The 22,609-nt window shown below is 39.2% G+C and overlaps 1 protein-coding gene across 3 annotated transcripts in view; it reads right to left on the reverse strand.

The window, feature by feature from the left end:
* DHX35 (DEAH-box helicase 35) overlaps positions 1-22,609 on the reverse strand; it is a 70,625-nt gene that overhangs the window by 43,029 nt on the left and 4,987 nt on the right. For all 3 annotated transcript variants that reach the window (XR_014021653.1, XM_081291775.1, XM_081291774.1), the window contains exons 2-5: positions 20,924-21,057; positions 16,207-16,299; positions 8,619-8,696; positions 1,938-2,042 (exon numbers count right to left, since the gene is read on the reverse strand). Coding sequence is in view for 2 of the 3 variants with exons in the window: in XM_081291775.1 (XP_081147901.1) it covers positions 1,938-2,042; positions 8,619-8,696; positions 16,207-16,299; positions 20,924-21,057 (410 nt within the window). In the remaining variant the exon portion in view is untranslated. The remainder of the gene's footprint in view (positions 1-1,937; positions 2,043-8,618; positions 8,697-16,206; positions 16,300-20,923; positions 21,058-22,609) is intronic.

Raw genomic sequence — 22,609 nt, forward strand, 5'->3', positions numbered from 1 at the left:
CATGGGCTACGGTGTCATGCCACTGGCTTCTCCCTCTTACTTGCTGTATAAACCTTGGGCAGGTTCTTTCCCTATGAGCCTGATTCCTCATTTGTAAAATGAAGTAATGAACTAATGAGATGGTACAAGCAGAGTGTTTAGCACAGGAGCTAATGCACAGTGCTTAAGAACATCAGTTCTACTGCCTATGAGTGTTTATGAAATACTTTTGAAATGTGCAGTGACAACTGGATGTTGTTAGTCTCATCCCAAACACATATGGTATGTTAACAAGGCCAAGCATCTATCTCCCTGTGTGCTGGGTATGCTTGCTTTTCTTGTTTTGGTTTAAGAGCAGGTCGCATTTCCACCATGATCTGCATGATCTGAACCACCTGCCTCACACACTCACAGGAGTGGAAGTAAGAACTTGCCACCAATGAAAAAGCACCAGAATCAAGTGCCCTGGAGTGATGGTCAAATGAAATACGAAAGCTTCTCATGAAGGACTCAAGAAGAATCATGTGGTTAGTGATCCACTGAAAATTAGCTAGTTTAAATGTATTTTATGCTACAGAATATTCCCTTTACCTAGCAAAAGACACGAGTAAGTGGTGACAAAATACAGAAGTTTGAAAAACAAGAGCCATATTTTTATAAATCACTGCATTGTTCATTTAGTTCATCTAATTATTTTCAATTTTTCTCTGTTGCAAACTGAGAGGTAACCAAAATTTTAATAACCAATCTTCATCTCATCAAAGCATTTGTTCACTGTTTTATTGCACTATCTGATTAGACTTTGATTCCAGCATAATGGCACACAGTAGACCCCTGCTGAGTTGATTATACAATAATTACTACTGATATTAATTATTTTGATGTTAACAACTAGGCCAAATAACACACAGATAAAATCCATTATCATACAAAATAGGAAAGATCTAACTAGTGCAAACATCATCTATGAATTCTGCACTTTATCAGTTTATACTACCTTGTCCATTTTTAACTCTTTAACAGACCTGTTTCTGTACTTGGATAGCAATGCAAGTCAGTGGAAAAAAATAAAACAGACATAAGAAAAGATAACTTTGAGTCCCAGTGCTGTCACCGACAGGCAAGTCATTTAGTCTCCCCTGCCCTCAACTGCCGGGTTTCTATTCTCGAGACTAAAAGGCTCAGGGTTCACTCCAGTTGAACTGGGCTAACTGGGCTGCACAAAATAACCACACAAGAGACACAAATGCCTTTTTCATTGGGGCCGCTGTGACGGCTCCTCTGACCTTAAGGGTCCACAGGAAGAGAGAGAGGGAACACGTGCTGACCCCTTTTATTGAGGGAAGCTATTCAAATGAGGCAAGGGGTCAGGTTTCAAGAGGCTGAGTCTAGCTTCATGATGTCCACTGTCAGCAGGTTGACTGACATCTGGGTAGGCCACACCCAAGGGCACAGTAAGAGAAGGGGACACACACAAGGCACTTCCATGGAAGATTCTATCCTAAACAGGGCAAGGGGTATTATATTACAAAGGAACAACTGAGCATAGCTTCACCCATGGGGCTGTAGCAAGACACACCCATGCACAAGACACTGTCCCTTGAACCCAAAAAGGGTGGGGAAAGCTCTGCCACATTTCTGTGACTGAATGCCTCAGCACCCAGCTGGGGAGTGTGACTCCGTCACATGCAAGGTTGATATCCCACACTCAACCTCTTCATCTGGAGGCCAAGGGCTAAACTTTACTTCTGAGTTCCTTTACTTCTGAGTAAGATTCGAGAACATTTCATCAGAGCTCTGTAATTCCCAGCAGACTAAAGTCCCTGGGGCAAGGATGATTTCCTATACTTTCTGCCGGGCTTCTGAGTCCTGTACAGCAGCCAGGGCTGCAGGCTTTTAACTCCCCCCAGTTACTCTTCCTCCTCAGTGATACTGGAAAAGCAGCTTGCGCACTTCACCTTGATTCTTGTGGCCAGCGGGTCGGTGCAGTCGTCAAAGCGGATGCAGTAGCCCACCTCGTGGCCCAGCACTGCTCCCCTCTCCTCGGCTACTCGCCCTGCAACCTTTGGGAAGAAAGATCATGCTGAAAATAGAGACATAGAAATTACTGCACGGAGCACATATGCTGGAAATCTAAACGTCATTTATTAAACAGTATGTGAATGCCATGGGAAATGAGAAGTAAAGGGGCAGGACGTTAGAAAACAAGTATGAAAGCTTCTATAATTTACTGACATATTTATGTACCTCATTTCATCATGCCATGGTCTTGGGGCCACTTATAAAAGCATACAAACTGAAAATGAAATCATATAAAGATGTTACAGATCAAAATCAAAGAAATAAGGCTGGGAGTGTGTAGTTCAGTGGAAGAGCACTTGTCTAACACGTGCAAGACCCTGGGTTCAATCCCAGCACTGCATATAAGTAAATAAATTACAAAGAAATTACCAATAAAATTCAAAAGATTTAAGCCACTGAGAAAAAAAATACATAGATACACTATAGTTATTTGAGACAAGCTAACCCATAAACTCATCTCTAAATTTTGTGGCCAAATTTAAAGATCATTCATTTCTAAATTTTGAAGCAAAAGAAATGATAAGATTTGCCCTGCTCCTTAAGAAAAAGCACATCAATCAGAGACAACTTTTCATGTCTCCATTCCTTAAAATAAAGCACCTTCCCCTGAATGTGAAAGCAGGAGAACCAGAATGATCAGCTTCAATACTGGGTAAGGTTCATTTTCTCTTTGGAGGCCAAAAAAGCCAGACACCTAAACAATTCTCAATAGTATCACAACTACCAAGACCTCTGAAAGGGGAAATGAAGAATGCAGGTCTTTAAAAAAGGGCAGACAAGTGAATGAGATGGTTAAGAAAGATCCAAGTCAGCACAATAAAGTAAAAGAAGAAGGCAAAAAGAATAATAGATTATGAAACCACAAACTCTAGAAAGAATTTCACCCACTGATATATAATTTAAAAAATAGTATAGGGGAAAATATAAAAAAGTCCAACAAGCAAAATCTCTGAATTATCCCCCAAGAAGGCTACTCAAAGGTTATTAACTGAATAACAGAAAATATTTGAAACAGTAAATAAGCATAAGCCATGCCCAGTGGCTCCTGCCTGTAATACCAGATACTGAGGAGGCTAATGTGAAGAGAATCACAAGTTTGAGGCCATCCTGGACAACTCAGGAAGAATTTTTCTCAAAAATAAACAAATTTTTTTTTTAAAAATCAATAATGCTTCTTAATTTAAAAGAAATTAAAACCTACTACGTAAGCTACCTGAGAGCCAAAGGGAAGCATGTGATCAGAGGCCCTAGCACCTGGCACAACCACCACCCAGGTGAGGCAGGCATTCAGCTGCCCTCCATGGGTAAGGTGCCCGCACCCCGTACTTCCTGCGGCCTAGAGTGGAATGCGGCTGCCACAGGAGGTGTCCTGCGGCAGAACTGACTCAGCCTTTAGGCCCCCGGAGCCCCAGGCTCAGGAACAGAGCTCCCTGCACTCGCTCCCAGCACCACACACACCCAGCATTATCTGCCCATCATTGTTTAAGAAACTGAAGAGCAAATGAGGATCAGAAGTGGCTCTGCCTGGTCTGGTGACTTGAAATTACAGCTCTGGCAGGCCAACACACAATCAATCATCGAGCAGCTAGCTGGTCTGCCCCACGTAGCCGTCCAATCATCTTATGAAACCAGAAATGCACCCTGCACTGCCCTACCTCTGGAGGTTCTGTTTCCCCAGAACCAGCTTTTCACCAAACACTTCTGTTATGTTTCACTTTAACACTGCACACTGTCCTATTGTAAATACCAGAAAATGAACACAGAGAATGTGTGCATAGAGTGGTCGCATTTACTGGGGATTTAACCCAGGGGCACTTTACCACTGAACCACATCCCCAGCCCTTTTCATAGGGTCTCACTAAGTTGCTTAGGGCCTAAATTGCTGAGGCTGGCCTCAAGCTTGTGATCCTCCTGCCTCGGCCTCCCAAGTCGCTGGGATTACAGGTATGTGCCACTAAGCCTAGCCATCTATTGGCTTTTTAACAGATTTTTACCCCCATTGTTTATGTTCTGCTCCCAATAACTTCATCAACTGGAATAGACAAATACCATATTCTTGACAACCCAAACAGATAAAGAGGGGAAAAAAAAAAAAGAAAAAGAAAACCCAATCACTGAGCACCTTCTACATGGCAAGTGATAGGCTCTGAGCTTTCACACAGCCCAGGAGGTAAAGTAGATACCCTCAGACCTACAAATGAGGGAGTCAAGTCAAACCTAGCACAAGTAAGGCCAGTGAGCACGTTCATTAATTGCCTCTCACTGAGACCAAGCCCGGCTTATGCAATCTGTTCTCAGGCTCTGAGCTTCTTTTCAGATTTCAGTCTGCACACAAAGTACTTTCTGAAATGCAGCATTACAAATGTGACAGCTCTATTAATACTACATGGTTAATTTATACATTCTTTGTTCTTTCAAGAGAAAGCATGTGGTTGCATGGAAGTTATCCATGGCTACAAATTTGGAGCCAAAATGCAAAGTGATTAAGAGTTGGGATTCCAAACCACTAAACAGGAAAAATTGCTCTGATTTTTAGGTAACTGAGTCATCTTTTGGTTACATAAAAGTTTAACTCTGTCACTGCAGTAGAGTTTCCAAACCTATTCCCATTTTATTCACATACTCCTAGCAAAATCTTTATAATTTTTAACTAGAAGAGCATTAGAAAACGGACTTTGGAGGAAAGAATTAATAATAATTAAAACTCTACACATAGTAAAAATAACTTGGGGAAATAGAATGAATTTCTTATCCAGGTAAGGATGCCAAAATAAAGGCATTTTTGTCCCAGTGTCCTCTCCTAAAGTTAATAAAAAACAACAAAAGAATAAACACATAAACAAGATAAAACTCCCATCTTTAATGAAAGGAGCCATCCACAAGCCCAAACAGTAAACACAGCTGCCAAACACGGTGAGATCCACATCCAGAAGGAAGGCCTGGGCCTCATCACAAAAGTGAACTTCCGGCCTCCTTAATGGCAGAGCTTTTTTTACCACTTTAAAAGGCTGGCCGAACATCCTCCTGCTAGAAGTGGCAGCACTCAGGCCCAGGAGATATAGGAAATGTCCACAAAGGGAAGAAGAGGGTGAGAAGAAGACAGGCAGGCAGGACACAAGCATCAAATCCCAAATCAGAGAGCCCTTAGAATATCATCCTGAGCCATAAAGACCTCTTAAGTCACCAAAGAGTGTATGGCCAGATCCTCATCCCTCATCCCCACCCAGCAAAGGGTAAAAGCCTCTCTGAGAGGCCACGTCAAACCCACCCTAGCACAATCTCACACTTCTGAGGAAGCCAGTGGCCACAGTCAAAGATAAGAACTTATCACAAAAGTACCAACACAAGCCTAGGGCATGAAAGCTAAGAAAGAAGGAATAAAGGGAAGAAAACATAAGCAAAAAAGAAAAAAGCAGTTTTAAAAGAAATTTCAAGCTGTGAGGGGTCAGGTACACCTGTGATCTCAGCAACTCAGGAGGCTGAGGCAGGAGGATCACAAGTTCAAGGCCAGCCTCAGCAACTTAGCAAGAACCTGTCTCAAAATGAAAAATAAAAAGGGCTGAGGGATGCAGCTTAGGGTTGGAACACCCCATGTTCAATCCCCAGTACCACCAAAAAACAACCAAAAAATTATTTTCTGGATTTTTTAATGTTTGTAGCATTACAGATTTTAAAACTCATAATACATTTTGTATCTCCTTTCATTCACTTCTTTACTAAAAAGAAAAAATTTAAAGATATAGTTATGAGACTGAGGTAGAAATGTAAAGGAATCAAAATGAATACTTTTGACTAAAAAAAAAATCATGAACATTGTGGACAGGCTTGAAGAACCCCACAAAACTAGAGGGGAGCAGTAGATTCCAGACACGGTAGTCAATATTAAAAACAGACAATGGAGTACACTTCTAATGCTTTCAGAAAGAGAATAAAGTAACTGGAACAGAAAAGTATACCCAGATATCAAGGAGATTTGAATCTAAAAATTAAGAGCTTTTCCATATTTAAAAAAAAAATTTGAGACAGCACACCTATAATCCCAGCTACTTGGGAGCCTGAGGCAAGAGGATGGCATGTTCAAGGTAAGACCTGTCTCAAAATAAAAAGGGCTGGAGATGTACTCAGTGGTAGAGCACCCCTAGGTTCAATCCCCAGTACTAGGAAGGAAAAAATTTTAAAAAAGCAATGAGACCAAATGATCAATATCAAGGCATATCCTCATGGAAAAGGAATCTTGCAAGCATTTGGTAAGACAAGCCAAGAAGGTAGGTTGAAAAAGCCCTCTAGATCTCAGATTTCTCTTCAGAGTTCCTCCCCACTGATAGTCAGTGGAGCAAAGTCTGCATAGTTGCCAGGTAGAGTGCAAATCAAGAATTTTCTACTGGGATTGAGGCCGTAGCTCCGTGGTAGAGAGCCTGCCTAGCGTGCGTGAGCCCCATGGCTGTCTAGCATCCCCAGCACGGGGGGAAAAATACACACTTTTTTTTTTTTTACATCAAGATCAAGCATATAAAAAATAATTACTGAATGATAAAATTAAGCCAATCAAGAAATACAGCAAAAATGAGCAATTTGGGGTTGGCAAAACCATGGAAAATAATTATCAATGAGTATTCAATCCATTCAAACTAGAATTAAACACCTGCAAGAATTATGACTAAGAAAATATAAGTTGTAAATCAAGAAATGAAAATGACAGTGCTGTATCTACAAATGGGGGAAGAGAAGGCAGATGATGAATGTGTGTTAATTTCCTCTTCTTTCATAAAAGAAAAACTATAATGTATAGCTTGAAAAATAAGTAATATGAAGTTCTTAATCATTCTTTTTTAAACTACTGAAGTCTTAATAAACTTTCTTATGCTGAATAAACATTCACCTACAGTTCACGAACTGCTCCTATTTCACTTTAGTTTCCTTTTTTGTTAAATTCAACACAAGAAGTCTTATGTTCATAATCCCATTTTTATAAAAATTATTTCTGTCCAAACAGACAACCACTCATCTTTATCTTGAACAGAATCTTAGAATGAAGTTGACAAACGTTCACAATACTTTTGCTAGGTGCTGAGATTTTGGTTTGTTTGTTTTCTTTGGTTTGGTTTGGTTTTTTAAAATTATTTGGTTGGAAATGATGGCATGACTGAAAGAAAGTAAATTTCATTTTGGAGAAATGCATTCAATTGTCTAAGATGCAATATTATGTTATACCATTTATATAAATATCCTTATTAAATATCATAAATACACACTCATGATATTTAGAGGTTTTACGGTTCCTCTGAAGGGTTCTTAAAACTATGGTAGTTCAAAGGGCATTATTTGGGGACGTTAGAAATGTTCTCAGTCACAACTACTGCAGAGTTACAGGACTATGAATTTGTCACAACTTATCAAACTGTACATATGACAAGAGATTTGTGTGTTGTGTGTGTCTATAACTGGAGACTGAACTCAGAAGGACTTCTGCCACTAAGCCACACCCTGGCCCTTTTTATTTTATTTGAGAAAGGGTCTCGCTATTAAATTACCCAGGCGGACTTCACACTCAGTGATCCTCCTTCCTCGGCCTCCCATGTCACTGAGATTACAGGCATCTGCCACCATGCTCAACTGAGAAGGGAACACTTCTGTGGTATATAAATTATATCTCAATGAACCCCCATTAAAATAAAATAGTAGCCATTCAAAAAAAATATATTTGGCTGGGCACAACAGCACAAAACTGTAATCCTAAGACTCAGGAGGCTAAGGCAGGAGGATCCCAGGTTCAAGGCCAAACTCCACAATCTAGCAAGGCCCTAAGCAAAAATAAATAAATAAATAAATAAAAAGGGTTGGGGATATACTTCAGTGGTAAAGCACCCCTGTGTCCAATCCCCAGTAACAATTTTTTTTTTTTTAATTCCTATATTGTACTAGCCACACTTTTTTTTTTTTGGTTCCGGGAATTGAACTCAGGGGTACTTGACCACTAAGCCACATCCCAATCCCTATTTTGTATTTTACTTAGAGACAGGGCCTCACTGAGTTGCTTAGCGCCTCACGTCACTGTTGCTGAAGCTGGCTTTGAACTTGTGATTCTCCTGTGTCTCGGCCTCCTGAGCCACTGGGATTACAGGCATGCGCCACCATGCCTAACTACCAGTACCAAAATTTTTTAAAAAATTTTTTTATAAAAACTTATTTTTCTGAGCTGGGGAGATGGCTCAAGCGGTAACGCGTTCACCTGACATGCGCGGGGCACTGGGTTCAATCCTCAGCACCACATAAAAATAAAATAAAGATTAAAATAAAAATAAAATAAAAACTGAAAAATAAATATTAAAAAATTCTCTAAAAAATTATTTTTCTTTTTTACTTTTTCAGTACTTTATTACTTAAATTGTTCATAATGTATAGTTACCAATTTTACAAAAATATCCAAGTTATGGTCCTTTTTTAAGTCCTAAATTCTTAAGGAGCAACTTGTATTCATTTGTAGTTTTTAGGAAATAAGTAAATAATAATAATAATAATAATAGGTAAATAGAAGGCACAGACGGAAAGAAACTCACCATAATGGCAGCCACTCTCCGAGGCTGGGTAATGCCAACCACTCTTCCTTCGGCTGTCCAGCCAGCTTCCGCCAGGTACTGCAAGCAGAATAACATCTCACTATACATCTGACACCACTTTTCCAGACAGGACCTCCCCAAGATGATGACCCTGCATTGTGTTAAAATCACTGCACAGGAATAACCAGGAAAACTTTGGGGATTATTTTACAAATGATGGATCTTGATAATATTAAGTAATAGCTTAAGTTCACATCAAAGCTGATAAACCAAAGAACCAATTCAGTATTCAGATGCCCCAGTCCTGCAAAATTTCCACATATTACAGCTGCCTCAAGGGGGAAAAAAAAAAAACAACCAACTATCCCTGAGTCACTCAAAATAGTACTAAACCTGTAGAACAAAAAATTTTAAGCTATGCACAGAGACAGCTCAATATAAATAACAATGTAACAAATTTTAATCAAATAAAACTAGTTATTTACAATTATACATAAATATATGCCATTAGATTACACTAGCATATATAAAATTTGTTTAAATGTACTTATGATTTATTTATGAATTTATTGGATTATAAGCACTTAAAATTCTATATGGATAACTGTGGTTGCCAGTTAATATTTTTATAATGTCTGTTTTACAACAAATATATAATCCTTCAAAAATAGAAAAAACAGTATGATTACTATTGCATTATGTGCTCACTGGTTCAAAAGAAATAACAAAAAGATAATATAGACACTAAAGAGAATGGCTGTCTATAGGGCTGGGTGGCAAAGGGGCAGAAAGAGGGGAAATGGCAACAGGGTAACAGGGATGAAGAAGCAGCAACAGTCTCTGACGGATCACTTTGTGTAGCTCTGATTCATAGAACCATAGTCACATTTCATATTGTTTTCCAATACCCAGAAACAAACAAAACCAATAAGGATACGCAGGGAAACCCCAAGGAAATAGGAGACAAACAATGACCCTTTCTGCATTACAAATGAGTAACAAAACCACACTGAAGGGGGTGCAGAAAAAATAACTAACTTAAGTATGGTATCTTCACTGGACACCTAAATGTTAAAGATAAAAAGAACTAGACATAAATGGTATAATCTAGTTAAATGTTGGTAAATAACCAAATAGAGGTATGAGTTAGCAATCCAAAACTATTTTATTTGTATATTATAATAAGCAGCCTACTAAGTATCAGGAGCTTGCTGTGTAATCCTCACAACAAATCCTTAGCAAGACCCAGTGTCAAAATAAAAAATAAAAATGGCTGGGGAGGAGGTGGAGTTGTAGCTCAGTGGTAGAGCACTTGCCTAGCATGTAGGAGGCACTGGATTCAATCCTCAGCACCACATAAAAATAAATAAATTAATTAATTAATTAAATAAAATAAATAAAATCAAAGTATTATGTCCATCTACAACTAAAAATATTAAAAAAAAAAAAAACTGGCTAGCTCAGTGGTACAGTGCCCCTGGGTACTAGTAACAAAAAAAAAAAAAAAAAGAAAGAAAGAAAGAAAAAAAGATGCAGCCTTTTTTAGAAGAAAAACAGGAGCCAAACTGAAGGAGTTCTTAATGATCAAACATTGAACAATTTGACCCACAAAATACAAAATAAATAATCACCATATTGGATTTTAACTGATAAAAAATAAACATCCATGAATCCATATTAATATATATCAAGTGAATGGAAAGAGACAGTTCTTTCTTAGAGAAGATCCCATTTAATAAAAGGAGAGGAAAAGAGAAAAAAAGAAAAAGATCCACTGAGGGGCACTAAAATCTGAAGGCTAAAGTCTGAAGAGAAGCAGAATATTTCCATCTCCCCCAAGATATTTATCAACTATAAAGGAAAAGACGGGAGCTTTACAAAGGATCATGGTTAACATCACCAGTGACGAGATTCATCAACATCTTGAAAACCTGATGATACACTAGAAGGACACAGTACCATTTCTGGGATATTCATGCCCAAAATGCCTAAGGTTCTTCCAATCCTCATGATAAAACAGGACAGACACCCAATCTAAGAGACATTCTAAAAAATAAATTCCTAGTATTCTTTAAAAGACGATGAGGGAACTGAAGAACTATCACACACTGGAGGAGACAAGGGGAAAGTAACAACCAAATGCAAGGGAGGTCCCAGAACTGCAAAAGAACACTAATGGGGAAACCAATGAGATTCGGGTAAGTTCTGTAGTCTAGTACTAGTATTGTGCCAAGGTTTATGTCCTGCTTTTGATTACTGTACAAGTAGTGAGGTGAAAGGCACTGGGAATTCTATATTATTTTTGTAACTTTTCTCTTAGTCTATAGTTAGTTACAATAAAGTTTAAAAAATGGCTGTAAGGAATAAAATGTTGTACACGATGTAGGGAGAGGGAGTTCTGCCATAAAACCAATAATGTTTTTCTCTCTTATATTAATTACATATACAAAATACTACCAATCACCCCAATCAACACAAATACAAGATCAGAACTATAATAATAATAGCTAAGATTCACTGAACAGCCTACTAAGTATCAGGAGCTTGCTGTGTAATCCTCACAACAAATCCTTAAAAAAGACATTATCATCAACAACATACAGGAGAGAGAACAAAGAGGTCACATAACTTGTCCAAGGAAGTAAATAAAAATTCAAGAGCTGACATTCAAGTTCAGCAGACCAAAGCCCTGACGCATAACCAGTATACAATTCTACCACCCAAATTCAAACATGCATGAAGCAAATCTGAAACTCAGCAGACCAAAGCCCTCACACATAAATAGGACACATTCTACCACATCAATTCAAACAAGCATGCAGCTAATCTCTTACTGGGGTTAAGTAAAAGAAACAAAATTTTCATAAAAATAAATACTCTGTTCTTAAAGCTGCCACTTCAATACACCATGTGATCCAGACTTCTACTGCATGCTTGGGACTGCTGAAGACTGGGGTTGTAGCTCAATGGTAGTGCTTGGCTAGCACGTGGGAGGCACTGGGTTCGAATCTCAGTACCAAATAAAAATTAAAAAATAAAATAAAGTTATTATATCCATCTACAACTAAAAAAATGTTTTAATTAAAAAAAAAGATGGCTGAGAGGAAGAGGCTGAAGACTGCAAAAATATAATACTGATATCAAGAGGCAGTGGGTGTCATGGAGGGAGATTTCTAAACCAAAGGCTGAATTCCATCTTGCGCCTACAAACTGTTTAAGGATCACCAAATCTAGTCTTCTAGTTAAGAATGGAATTAGGAAGAACTCCATCAAGAACAAATTAGGAGGGCTGGGGATGTGGCTCAAGCGGTAGCGCGCTCGCCTGGCATGCGTGCGTCCCGGGTTCGATCCTCAGCACCACATACCAACAAAGATGTTGTGTCCGCCGAGAACTAAAAAATAAATATTAAAACTTCTCTCTCTCTCTTTCTCTCACTCTCACTCTCTCTCTCTCTCTCTTTAAAAAAAAAAAAAAAAAAAGAACAAATTAGGAAAAAAAAAACACAGCTGACTGATATTGGCCAAATTATATTATTACATCGTGTACATGTATGAATATGTAATAACAAATCCCACCATAATGTACAAGTACAATGCACCAATAAAAAAAAAATGTGGAACAAAAGAAAAAAAGTATTAACAAAAATGGGCTAAGAAAAGCCTGTTTTCATAGACTATTGTTTTTGACAGATTCTAGCAAAACATACCATCTAGCTTCCAAATATAGTTTGTGCGGCTTTAAAACTGGTGTTTGGTGCTTAAGTATGTTGCACTTTCCCAAGGAAAGATACTGCATAAATCTGGCAAAACAGTTTATTTACAAAAAAATGCTCACTTTACCTCTGGTTCCTTGGCCTTTTCATTTTTCCTAGGCTATAACTCAAACTTAGTTCATAATAAGCTGAAGACAGTGACTGCCTCAGAGAAGGGAAACTAAGTGGCTAGGAGAAAAGGAAAGAGCCATCCACAGAAGTGGCAGACATTTGAACCAATAATATAATCTATCACCAACACAGCTTAGGAGACTCACTTTTCACCATTTATTACTTTATACTTTTCAAATTTTTACCATGTATTTCCTATCAAAAAAAAGTATTTACAATAAAATAAAATTCCTGAAAATGATTAAATTCTAATGCACATGCACTTGGGGACAGTAACTCTGTATCAACTATATTTATCATATATATATATATATGTATGTGTGTATACACACACACACACACACACACACACACACACACACCAAATGTGCAAAATGATATATGTGCTAAATTGATCCAACTGGGTGTTGGTAAAATAAATTATGTACACATAATAGAATCTATGGAACTGAAAAATGATGCATTAACTGAAAAAAAGACAAGGTACATCAAAACATGTACACATGCTACTATTCATATTTTTTAAAAGGGATTATATATATATTTATATGAATGAATATTCATATTCATTTCTCTGTAGATACATATGAAATCCCAACACAAGAAACTGATAAAATTGGTTGCATCTGCACAAAAGAAATGAGTATCAGAAAATAGGGCAGTAGGGAAATCTTTTTATATTCTTTCAGGCCTTTTTGGATTTTTAAACCATATAAATCTATTAAATATTCAAAAAAGAATGAAAATATAAAAAATAAGCCTTGTGAGTTTGCTGTCACATTGCCCAGTCTGAATCCTCAGCCCTCTTTCCCTGGACTCAGCCCCTCAGCAGGCCCTCTCTGATCCCTAGCAGCTAAGCCTTGCTGGGGGAAATGACCAGAAAACTGTGTGTACTGTATTGATCCTAATCTCTGCTACCCATTCCTTGGAGGGTTATGTGCATAGCTACCCTGCTGCTATCAGGCCTGGCTGTGCAACTTGCTTTGACCCATGAAATGTGAGCAGGAGGGCCACTTCTGGCAGAGGTTTTAGAAGCCATTTCACGACTGTGCCTCGTACCACAAGACCAACAAGTCCTACCTAAAAGCTATGCCATCAGTCTGGGTCCCCGGGATGACATGCAACAGCTCAAAGCCAAGATGACCACATAGTATGAGCAAGAAGTACACCTTTGTGTTTTAAGTTGCTGAGATTTTCAGGTTCTTTGTTACCATAACATAGTTTATGCTGACAAAATAATAATACAGACTAATTCCAAAACACACTAAAATTACTGGATCTCATGTGGCCTTTTATCTCTATTCTATATTCCCCAACCTCTCTACAATGTTCTCTTCTGTAAAAGGGTGATAATAATAGTTGCCACATCATCAAGGATTAAATAGACAAATATTTGTAAACTGCTCACACACATTTGTAATGTAGCACTATTACTATAATTACTTATTATTATTACTAACTAAAGACCTCTGGCAGGGGAGGGGGTGCTGTAGCTCAGTAGTAGAGCACTTGCCTAGCATGCATGAGGCACTGGATTTGATCCTCAGCACCAAATAAAAATAAATAAATAAATAAATAAATAAATAAATAAATAAAATAAAATAAAGGCATGCTGTCCATCTACAATTACAAAAAAAAAAAAAAAAAAAATTTAAAAGACCTCTCAGAAATTTGACCTGGCCCTTACAAGTAACTACCTGGGCTCTATTAATGCACACCCCTCTGCCTCCAGGCTACCATCCCCTCTGCTGTCTGCTTCTCAAACTGTCCTTTCTCCACTAAGTCATTCTCCTCTGCCTACCTTTCCCCAGCTGCACATTAGATTTCCTAGGGAACTTTTTTAAAAGCCTGTATCTGGGGCCGGGGTTGTGGGTCAGTGGCAGAGGTTAGCCTAGCACTGGGTTTGATCCTCAGGACCACATAAAAATAAGTGAATAAAAATAAAGCCATTGTGTCGACCTACAACTAAAAAAAAAAAAAAACTATATATACACACACATATATATATAAAAAGCCTATGTCTGGACCCCATCCCAAACCCATTAACCAGAATGAGGTAGGTAGGAGAGCAGACAAAGATTAAGAACCATTCAGATACAAACAAGTCCACAAGTCTGAACCAAGCGATCAGTAACACACCATAAGCACATTCAAAAATGCAAAGGGATGTCCATGGGCTTCCCCGAAAACTCTCCCACCTGTAAAACTCTACCATAGCTGCTGCTTCTGCTTCCTTGCCTTCCCTGTGAACTACCCTTCTCCTCCTCTTCCTCCCACCCCACTCCCCAGGACTGGATCCCCCAATATTAAGAACCCAGGACTGAATCAGGGCTCCTGTTCCCTGGCCAATCACCTCCTGAAACTCCCTCCTCTTCCTCTGCTTTCTCTGACCACAGAGGTTCTACCGATTCCTTTGCCACCTCCTTCAATCCACTTGTCCCCTGTCTGCTACTGACCCTAAATATTAGTGCTCCCAAGGCTTTGTCTTTTATTCTTTCCTCAACTCTTTCTGTTCTCTTTCGTTCCTGCATGTATCAGCAAGTTTTATCAATACGTGGATGGTCTGCAGGTCCACATCTTTTGTGTCTGACCTCTGCCAGGCTTCAGACTCCCAATCTAACTTTCCTGCTAATAATGTCATCAAAGATCATCAATGACATAAGAAAACCTGGGTCTGTTTAATAAACCATCAGTTTTCCCCAAACCAATTTCCTCTTTGCTTTTCTATCTCATTTAACACCACCACTGTTCTCCAAGCAGAAAGGCTTGGCTAGTCAGCCTCCAACTCTATTCCTCCCTTTGTCATCACACATATCTAACAGTTTCTAATGACTAGAGCCCCCAACTCTAAGACTGCTCTCATTCCTAGCCCCAGAGATCCCATTACCACTCTTTCCCAGTGCAATAGCCCTTTGTGGCTTGCCTCCTCTGGCCTCTCAGTCATGTTAAGTCTGAATTTTAAAAATGTTCCTTTAGCTCTGCTGGTTATTTTCATAAAACCTATAAGGACATCACTTTGAAACACTGGTAGACATTATTTACTAAAGTGGAACATATGATCCATTATGGCTACTCTGTATAAACCAACAGAAACATGCACATGTCTAACAAAAATAAGAAACAGAGTGCTCCTCAGAACACTGGTCATTACAACTAGAAACTGGAAACAACCTGACTGAAAATCAACAGTAGGAAGGAAAAGTCAACCACAGAATAACCTACGATAGACTGCCACGTTGCGGGATCAGCAAGCATTTTCTGTCAAGGGCCACATAACACATTTTTAGGCTTTGACAGTCTTAGGATCTCTGTAGCAACTGCTCAACTCTGTACTATAGCATGAGAGAAGCCATGGGAATACCTCATCAAGTGTGGCTGCTTGTCAAGGAAGCTTTATTTACAAAAACAAGCACTGGGCTATGGTGTGCTGACACCAGCTTAAACAAATACCATTTATCTTTTCAGAGAAGGGTTATTCCATTATTATTTTGGAATTATAACAAATTAAAGACAACTAATAACTCTGGTACTAACCAAAGAAACGATAAGCTCTAAATGTTTAATAAAAAATATTTGAAGTGAGTATTTCTTAATTGAGAGGTGAGCACTTCCCAAGAGACCTTAAAAACACAAATGATAGTAAAGACAGTTCTTAAGTCGCTTCCAGGCAAATCTGTGGAAAGATGTACCAAGTATGTACTCACCTGAGGAATCTGTGTGCTTTTCCCACATCCTGTTTCTCCAACAATCACCACTGTCTGGTAGTTTTCTATCAAATATAAAATATGATTCCTAAGCTGGAAAAGAAAAACTATACATTGTAAGTAGCCATATGTTATCTCAAAAGACCTAAACAAAAATATTTAAACATTGTGAAATAAGCTGTTGCCAAAAGAAAGTAAATTTTAAAAATAACTATCAAAATGTATTTCCAATTCTCAGGTACCATTAGTGTCAATATGAGCTGACACAGCTCCAAGGGTAATACTTATCAAAATAGAAAATGTACCAACTCTTTGACTCAAGATTTTCCCTATGAACATACTAATGCATGTACACAAAGATACATGTACAAACTAACTCACTGCAAAATTGTTTGTAACAGCCAAAAATCCAAACAGTTTAATGTTCAACAATAGGTATTTGATCAATTATGAAACACTCTAATGATGGATTAATTCAGTTGTTAAAAAGAATAAATCTCTATTTATACATATACAGAACAATCTGCAGAATACATTAAGGAAAGAAAGCAACATATAGAACAATGTAAATAATATATTAGTACTTGTATTTTTAAATAACAGATAGAAGCTGGGGCTGTAGCTCAGTGGCAGAGTTCTTGCCTAGCATGCACGAGGCACTGGGTTCAATCCTCAGCACTATATAAAAATAAAAAAACAAATAAAATAAAGGCATTCTGTTCATCTATAACTACAAAAAAAATTTAAAAAAAATAAATAAAGGATAAATTCAAATATACTTATTTATATACAGGTTTTCTCTGGAAAAAAAATAAAACAAGAAACTAAACTGTTCTGTCTCTAAGGAGAGAAAAAAGGGTGGATAAGGAACAGGATGTGAAGGAGATTTCAGAATTCTACACAACACACATGTGCTACCCAACTGAAAAGTTTTAGAAATATGGGAGGGTGGGGATCAATTTCTTATCTATGATTTCAAAAAAATAAATAAATAAAGTGCATTGCTTATGATAGCAAAAAAAAAAAAAAAAAAAAGTTTTTCATTTATTTATTTGTAAAAAGTCCCAGAAAAAGGACTAGGGACATGGCTCAGTGGGAGAGTGCTTGTATAGAACGTGTATGGCTTATACTACCAAAAAAAAGGAAAGAAAAGAAAGAAAAAGTTCCAGAAAAAAATAAATACGTAAAATGTTTTCAAGTCTATCTCTAAGTCCAAGTTCACAATAAAGCATCCAAAAGTTACATTTATTTTTTCAACATATAGATTTCTTTTACCTAGTCAGTGTGAGCAAACACTCGTTTTACCATTGAAAAAGCCACAAGTCGGGTTGGGGATATAGCTCAGTTGGTAAGGTGCTTGTCTCACATGCATAAGGCCCTGGGTTCAATCCCCAGCACCACAGGGGGAAAAAAAAGGCCACAAGTCATTCTGACATCTTCTATTTGGCCTCAGAAGGTATTTCTGCACACAGCTGATACACAGTGATGGTCTAGAGGCTAATGAAGGGAATGAAGGAAAATCTGCCTCATGTTCTTTCTCTGATCACTGCTCAGCTCATCTGTTGCCACACCAACAAGGTGTTTGGAAAGGACGAGAAGAGCTGGGATGCTGCCAGTCTCTAACTAGCAAATAAGGAGGTGGCTATTCTGGGCTTTTGAATTTGGCATTATCTGGGATTTAGATATGTAGTCCTCAAGTCTTCATGTGAAAATCTTCAAGGACATTTGTTTAACATGAAGATTCCTAGTCCTATCACCAGGGTGTCACTAAGGCTGGGTGGGCCCTAGGAATCTGTATTTATGCACACACCCAAAGGAGAGTCAGCTGCAGGTGGTCTAATGACTTTCAATAGATGTTTTCTTCTTGAATGCCTGGACTTTGTGCTTCCTTTCACGTTGGGTGGGGAAGAGGAAAGCTTTGAGTTCTTTACAGTTATTTTGTAAATGGCAAATTGACATGAACTTATGGACAGATGGATGGATGAAGAGTAAAGGAAATTTGAAAGACAATTTGAATACAGATAGAGCAACAGACAAGGCCTTCTACAAAAAAAACAAACGACAAAAGCCAGGGAAAGATGGAAACAAACTAGGCAAACTCTATTAGAGGGACTATGAAGAGTTCAGGTTTGATTTGGAAATGAGCTGGGAGAGGTGTACTTAGGGCTTCACTCTGAGGCCTTAAGGTAGAGCTAAAGGGTCTGGACTACCTAAGAGGCAGTGTGGGCTCACCTAAGAGGCAGTGTGGGCTCACCTAAGAGGTAGTGTGGGCTCAAGAATTTTGAGAAAATTGGCAACAAGGCTGATTTGGATGTGAAGAAACCAAAGGCTAATTCCAGCTTTGTCGCGACCCCCTTGCCCGCAAGGAAGACGCAACAACAGGAATCTTCTTTCAGCCGTTTATTCAGGTCCTTGATATTTCTTCTTCTTTTTCTCGGATGCCTCTCCCAGCCTTAATAAAGCATCTCAAGCCCCAATGCGAAGCTGCCACATGGAGCTTTCTCATAGGGTGTTAAAAAACCATGCGCCAACTCTCCCAAATAAGGAGTTGTTTGTTACAGACCACAGTCGAGCCAGCGCCATCTTGTAATGGCGACCACAGTCCGCAGAAACGGCTCACCACACAGCTTCATATTCTACAGGCTTAAGGGATCACAGCAGCACTGCAGACAAAGAACCCTGACATTTGAAAGATAACAAAAAGGTTTCTGGTCTAGACACTGATAGAACATCAGTAACACCACCAGGCTCAGTGAAACCAAGGAGCGCTGGTAAGGAGGACGGGACTGAACTTCAGAATGGGAGAGCTGGGCTGGGTGTAGTGGTGCACACCTATAATTCCAGCGGCTCCAGAGGCTAAGGGAGGAGGATTTTGAGTTCAAAGCCAACCTCAGCAACTTAGGGCTGACCTGTCTCTGAATAAAATATAAAATGGGCTGGGGATGTGCTTAAGTGTCCCTGGGTTCAATCCCTGGTACCAAAAAAAAAAAAAGGAAGTGCTGACAGGAATAAAAGAACAAGAACAACTTTGCATAGCAGTGTCCTGGACCCCAAGAGAACACCAGCCAACAGAAGGCAGCTAAGGCAAGCCAGCTGTGGTGGCACATCCCTGTAACCACAGCAACTTGGGAAGCTGAGGCAGGAGGATTGAAAGTTCATTTTAATTCTATCAATACAGCTAAACTGTTTTCATTGTTTTAACATTTTTACATTTATTTTATCTCATGTAACACAGAATGAAGAACAGCCAAGAAAAAGCCAAAATTTGAGTACCTAATAAACAGTAATTTGCTTGAACTGGAGCATTTATTACTTGTCAGGCAGCATCTTACCAGACACTCTGCATGGGTTATCTCATGGTCCCCGAAACAACCCTATGAGATAGGTGCTGCCATTAGTCCCACATCATAGGTAAGAAAACAAAAGCTCAACAAGGTGAAACAACATCACACAGCACACAAATGGTGAATTTGGGTTGGAACCCTGAAGTCTACTCAAGAGCCTAGAGACTTCATTGTGGCTAAATACAAGTGACCCTCCACAGTGAGGAAGCAACAGTGAACCTACCTCATCACCTGAGGGTCAAAATTATTACTGTTCACATGTAATAGATCAAGTTAGTCACCTGAGAAGAAACCTAGAGACTGTCAGTTCATAAGTGACTAAAATGTTTCGGGTCACAGAAAACTCCAATCCAGGCAACTTTGCTAAATTTAGAAGGCTGTGGTTCCATATCCATTTGGAGAAAGAACATATTAACAGAAGAGGAATTACCAGCACAGTCTAGACAAAGGGACTCCCTAAGTGTAAGAACTTGGCATCTTTCATCCAGCTCTATTCAGGAGAGAGACATGGGTGCTGCTGGCCATGCCAGCTCAGGGGCCATTCCAGAAGCATCCTACAAAGAGACAATCCTTCACCATTCATCAGAGACTGTAGGAAATAAATATTCTCCAATTGTATCAAACCCACCTTTGACTCAGCCTACTTTCTGATTACAACTGGGCTTCCCACGTGGACTTGCCAACAGGGAGTAAGAGTATCCATCAACCGTGTACTAGAGAACTACAGCTCACCATTGGAACACATTCTGAACTCATACTTATTTACACTTTGGTCTCCTGTGAGCTGAGCATGCGTGGATTTTATTTGCACTCAGTCAAGTGCTAGGACATGCACACACAGTGACCAAGCTGAAATCTATCACTGTCCTGGCTGAAGCTAGGGTCCTGACCAACCTCGTAAACTGAAACAACCTTGAACTCCCAATTAATCATTCTGTTGTTGTTGTTGTGCTGGAGATTGAACCCAGGGCCTTGTGCATGTGAGGCGAGCACTCTACCAACTGAGTTACAACCCTAGCCCCCAATTAATCTTATTTAAAGGAATATGTCTTTAAAAAGAAAGCAATTCGTGATATGTTAAAGCTGAGTGTATAGACATTTGCTGAGTTATTCTGTTTATTTTTTTGTATGTTTGAAATCATCCATGATTGAAAGCAATGAAAGGGAAAAGAAACAACTTTGCAATTCTTTCAATCTTAAGAACATTTAGGATTTATACAGTTAATTCACACAAGTTTTTTAAAGTGTTCCCTTAGGATTTGGGCTCCTCTAGCTCACTGTGTTCAAAGAACATTAAGAGTTAGGGCACAGTGTCTTTTGGTGCCAACTACAAAGCTTCAGCACACCCACGAAGCAGCCCAGACTTGCCATACCTTGAACACGGGCAGCTTCTGCCTCTGCTGCTCTATGGAAAGGGCGGCGTAAGGATTGTAAACAATGGTTGTCCCAGAATTTTCGGTGACACTTTGTCTCTCTTCAGAGATGCTGACACCTGGCCCCTCTGTACCTGTAGTAGAAATGTTTTATCAGATTCTCTGATACAGTGAACAAAAAAGGATGTAATTTTCAAAGTTTCAAAGACCAATACATCCATTTAGAGAAATAACATATGAATAGAAGAGGACCATCTAGACAAGATGCAATGTTTTTTATCGCAAACTAATATTAAACACTAAGTTTCAGAAAGTTTTTTTAATAAAATATTTATTTTTATTGTAATTGGACACAATACCTTTATTTTATTTATTGTTATGTGGTGCTGAGGATCAAAACCAGGGCCCTGCATGTGCTAGGCGAGCGCTCTACTGCTGAGCCACAACCCCAGCCCAAGTTCAGAAAGTTTAAAAAAAAAAAACAACTAGGAAAGTACCTATCAGAACATAAAAATCTTCCTTAAAAGCTTCATTGCAGTGTCAAGAATAAGAGATGACAATCTCATGGCCACATACAACTGTGTACTATCAAACACTGAACAGAAGTGAATGAAAGCCAACTGAGAATTCACGAGGCCACAGACAAAGCCCGTTACTGTGAGATGGATGGGATGATAGGAACCAGGGACTTGAAGGCTGCCAAGGTTTTCTCCTTCTCTTATCTCTAACCTCTTGATATGTTCCTCTTAGCCCCTGGGGGTGGCTTCTCTGCAGGAGCTGGAAAGACTGCTGACAGTGCCTGAGCTCCCTCTCAGCTCCTCTGCCAATCATTCTCATACACCCCGGTGAGGGTGGAGGGAGGCCTGCTCTGTGCTGGGCACAGCTCTGAGTGTGAGAAGCACAACAGTCAGCAGTTCAGGCAGGCACAGGCCCCACTGTGTGGAACTTACTTCTCTTTTGCTTCTTTCCAGTAGAACGTAATAACTTGGTGCATGAAGTAGAAACAAGTGCCATGGAAAGAAAGAAAGCCACCATAAGAGGGCCTGAGAGTCTCAGGCGTGTGCTCTGCATGGGGTGAAGGAGGCACTATATACTGGACCATCAGGCACTCTCTTCCCAGCTTACATCCAATACCCACCCCATCCACTCACTCAAAGCCAACGGAGCAGGATGCACTACATGGCTACGTGGGAAAGTGCTATTCCCAGAAACACTGTGCAGAGCAGATTAAACAGATAGCCACAGCTCCTTGCTAAAAACAATAACAAACTGGTGCTCAGCATGGTGAAGAATAGGGAACCAAATCCCACTCTAAAAACCTATTGAAGGTACCATAGACCATTACCCTGAAAAGTTAAAAGCCTCAGGAGAAACATGGGTTCAAATTTTATGATCATCTTCTATAACCTTTCATGCTGATTTGTTTGGGGACCTTAGGACAAACTAGGAATAGTCAGTAAATGACACAGGGTTCAGAATTCCACTCAACATAAGGAAGATAATTCTAAAAGTAGAGCTGTTCGGCAATGCAGTATGTTGCCTTTTGATTCAATAAAAGCCCTCCCTAGAAGTTCAGACCCATGCTGTGTGGTCTCCCACTGGGGCACCCAAGGGACAATTACCAAAAACTACTATCTCCCAGGTCTTCTGAACTCAAAATCTGTGATGCTATGAGAAAGTACAGTG

Source organism: Spermophilus citellus, assembly GCF_964194105.1.
Source record: "Spermophilus citellus genome assembly, chromosome: 4".
NCBI lineage: Eukaryota > Metazoa > Chordata > Mammalia > Rodentia > Sciuridae > Spermophilus > Spermophilus citellus.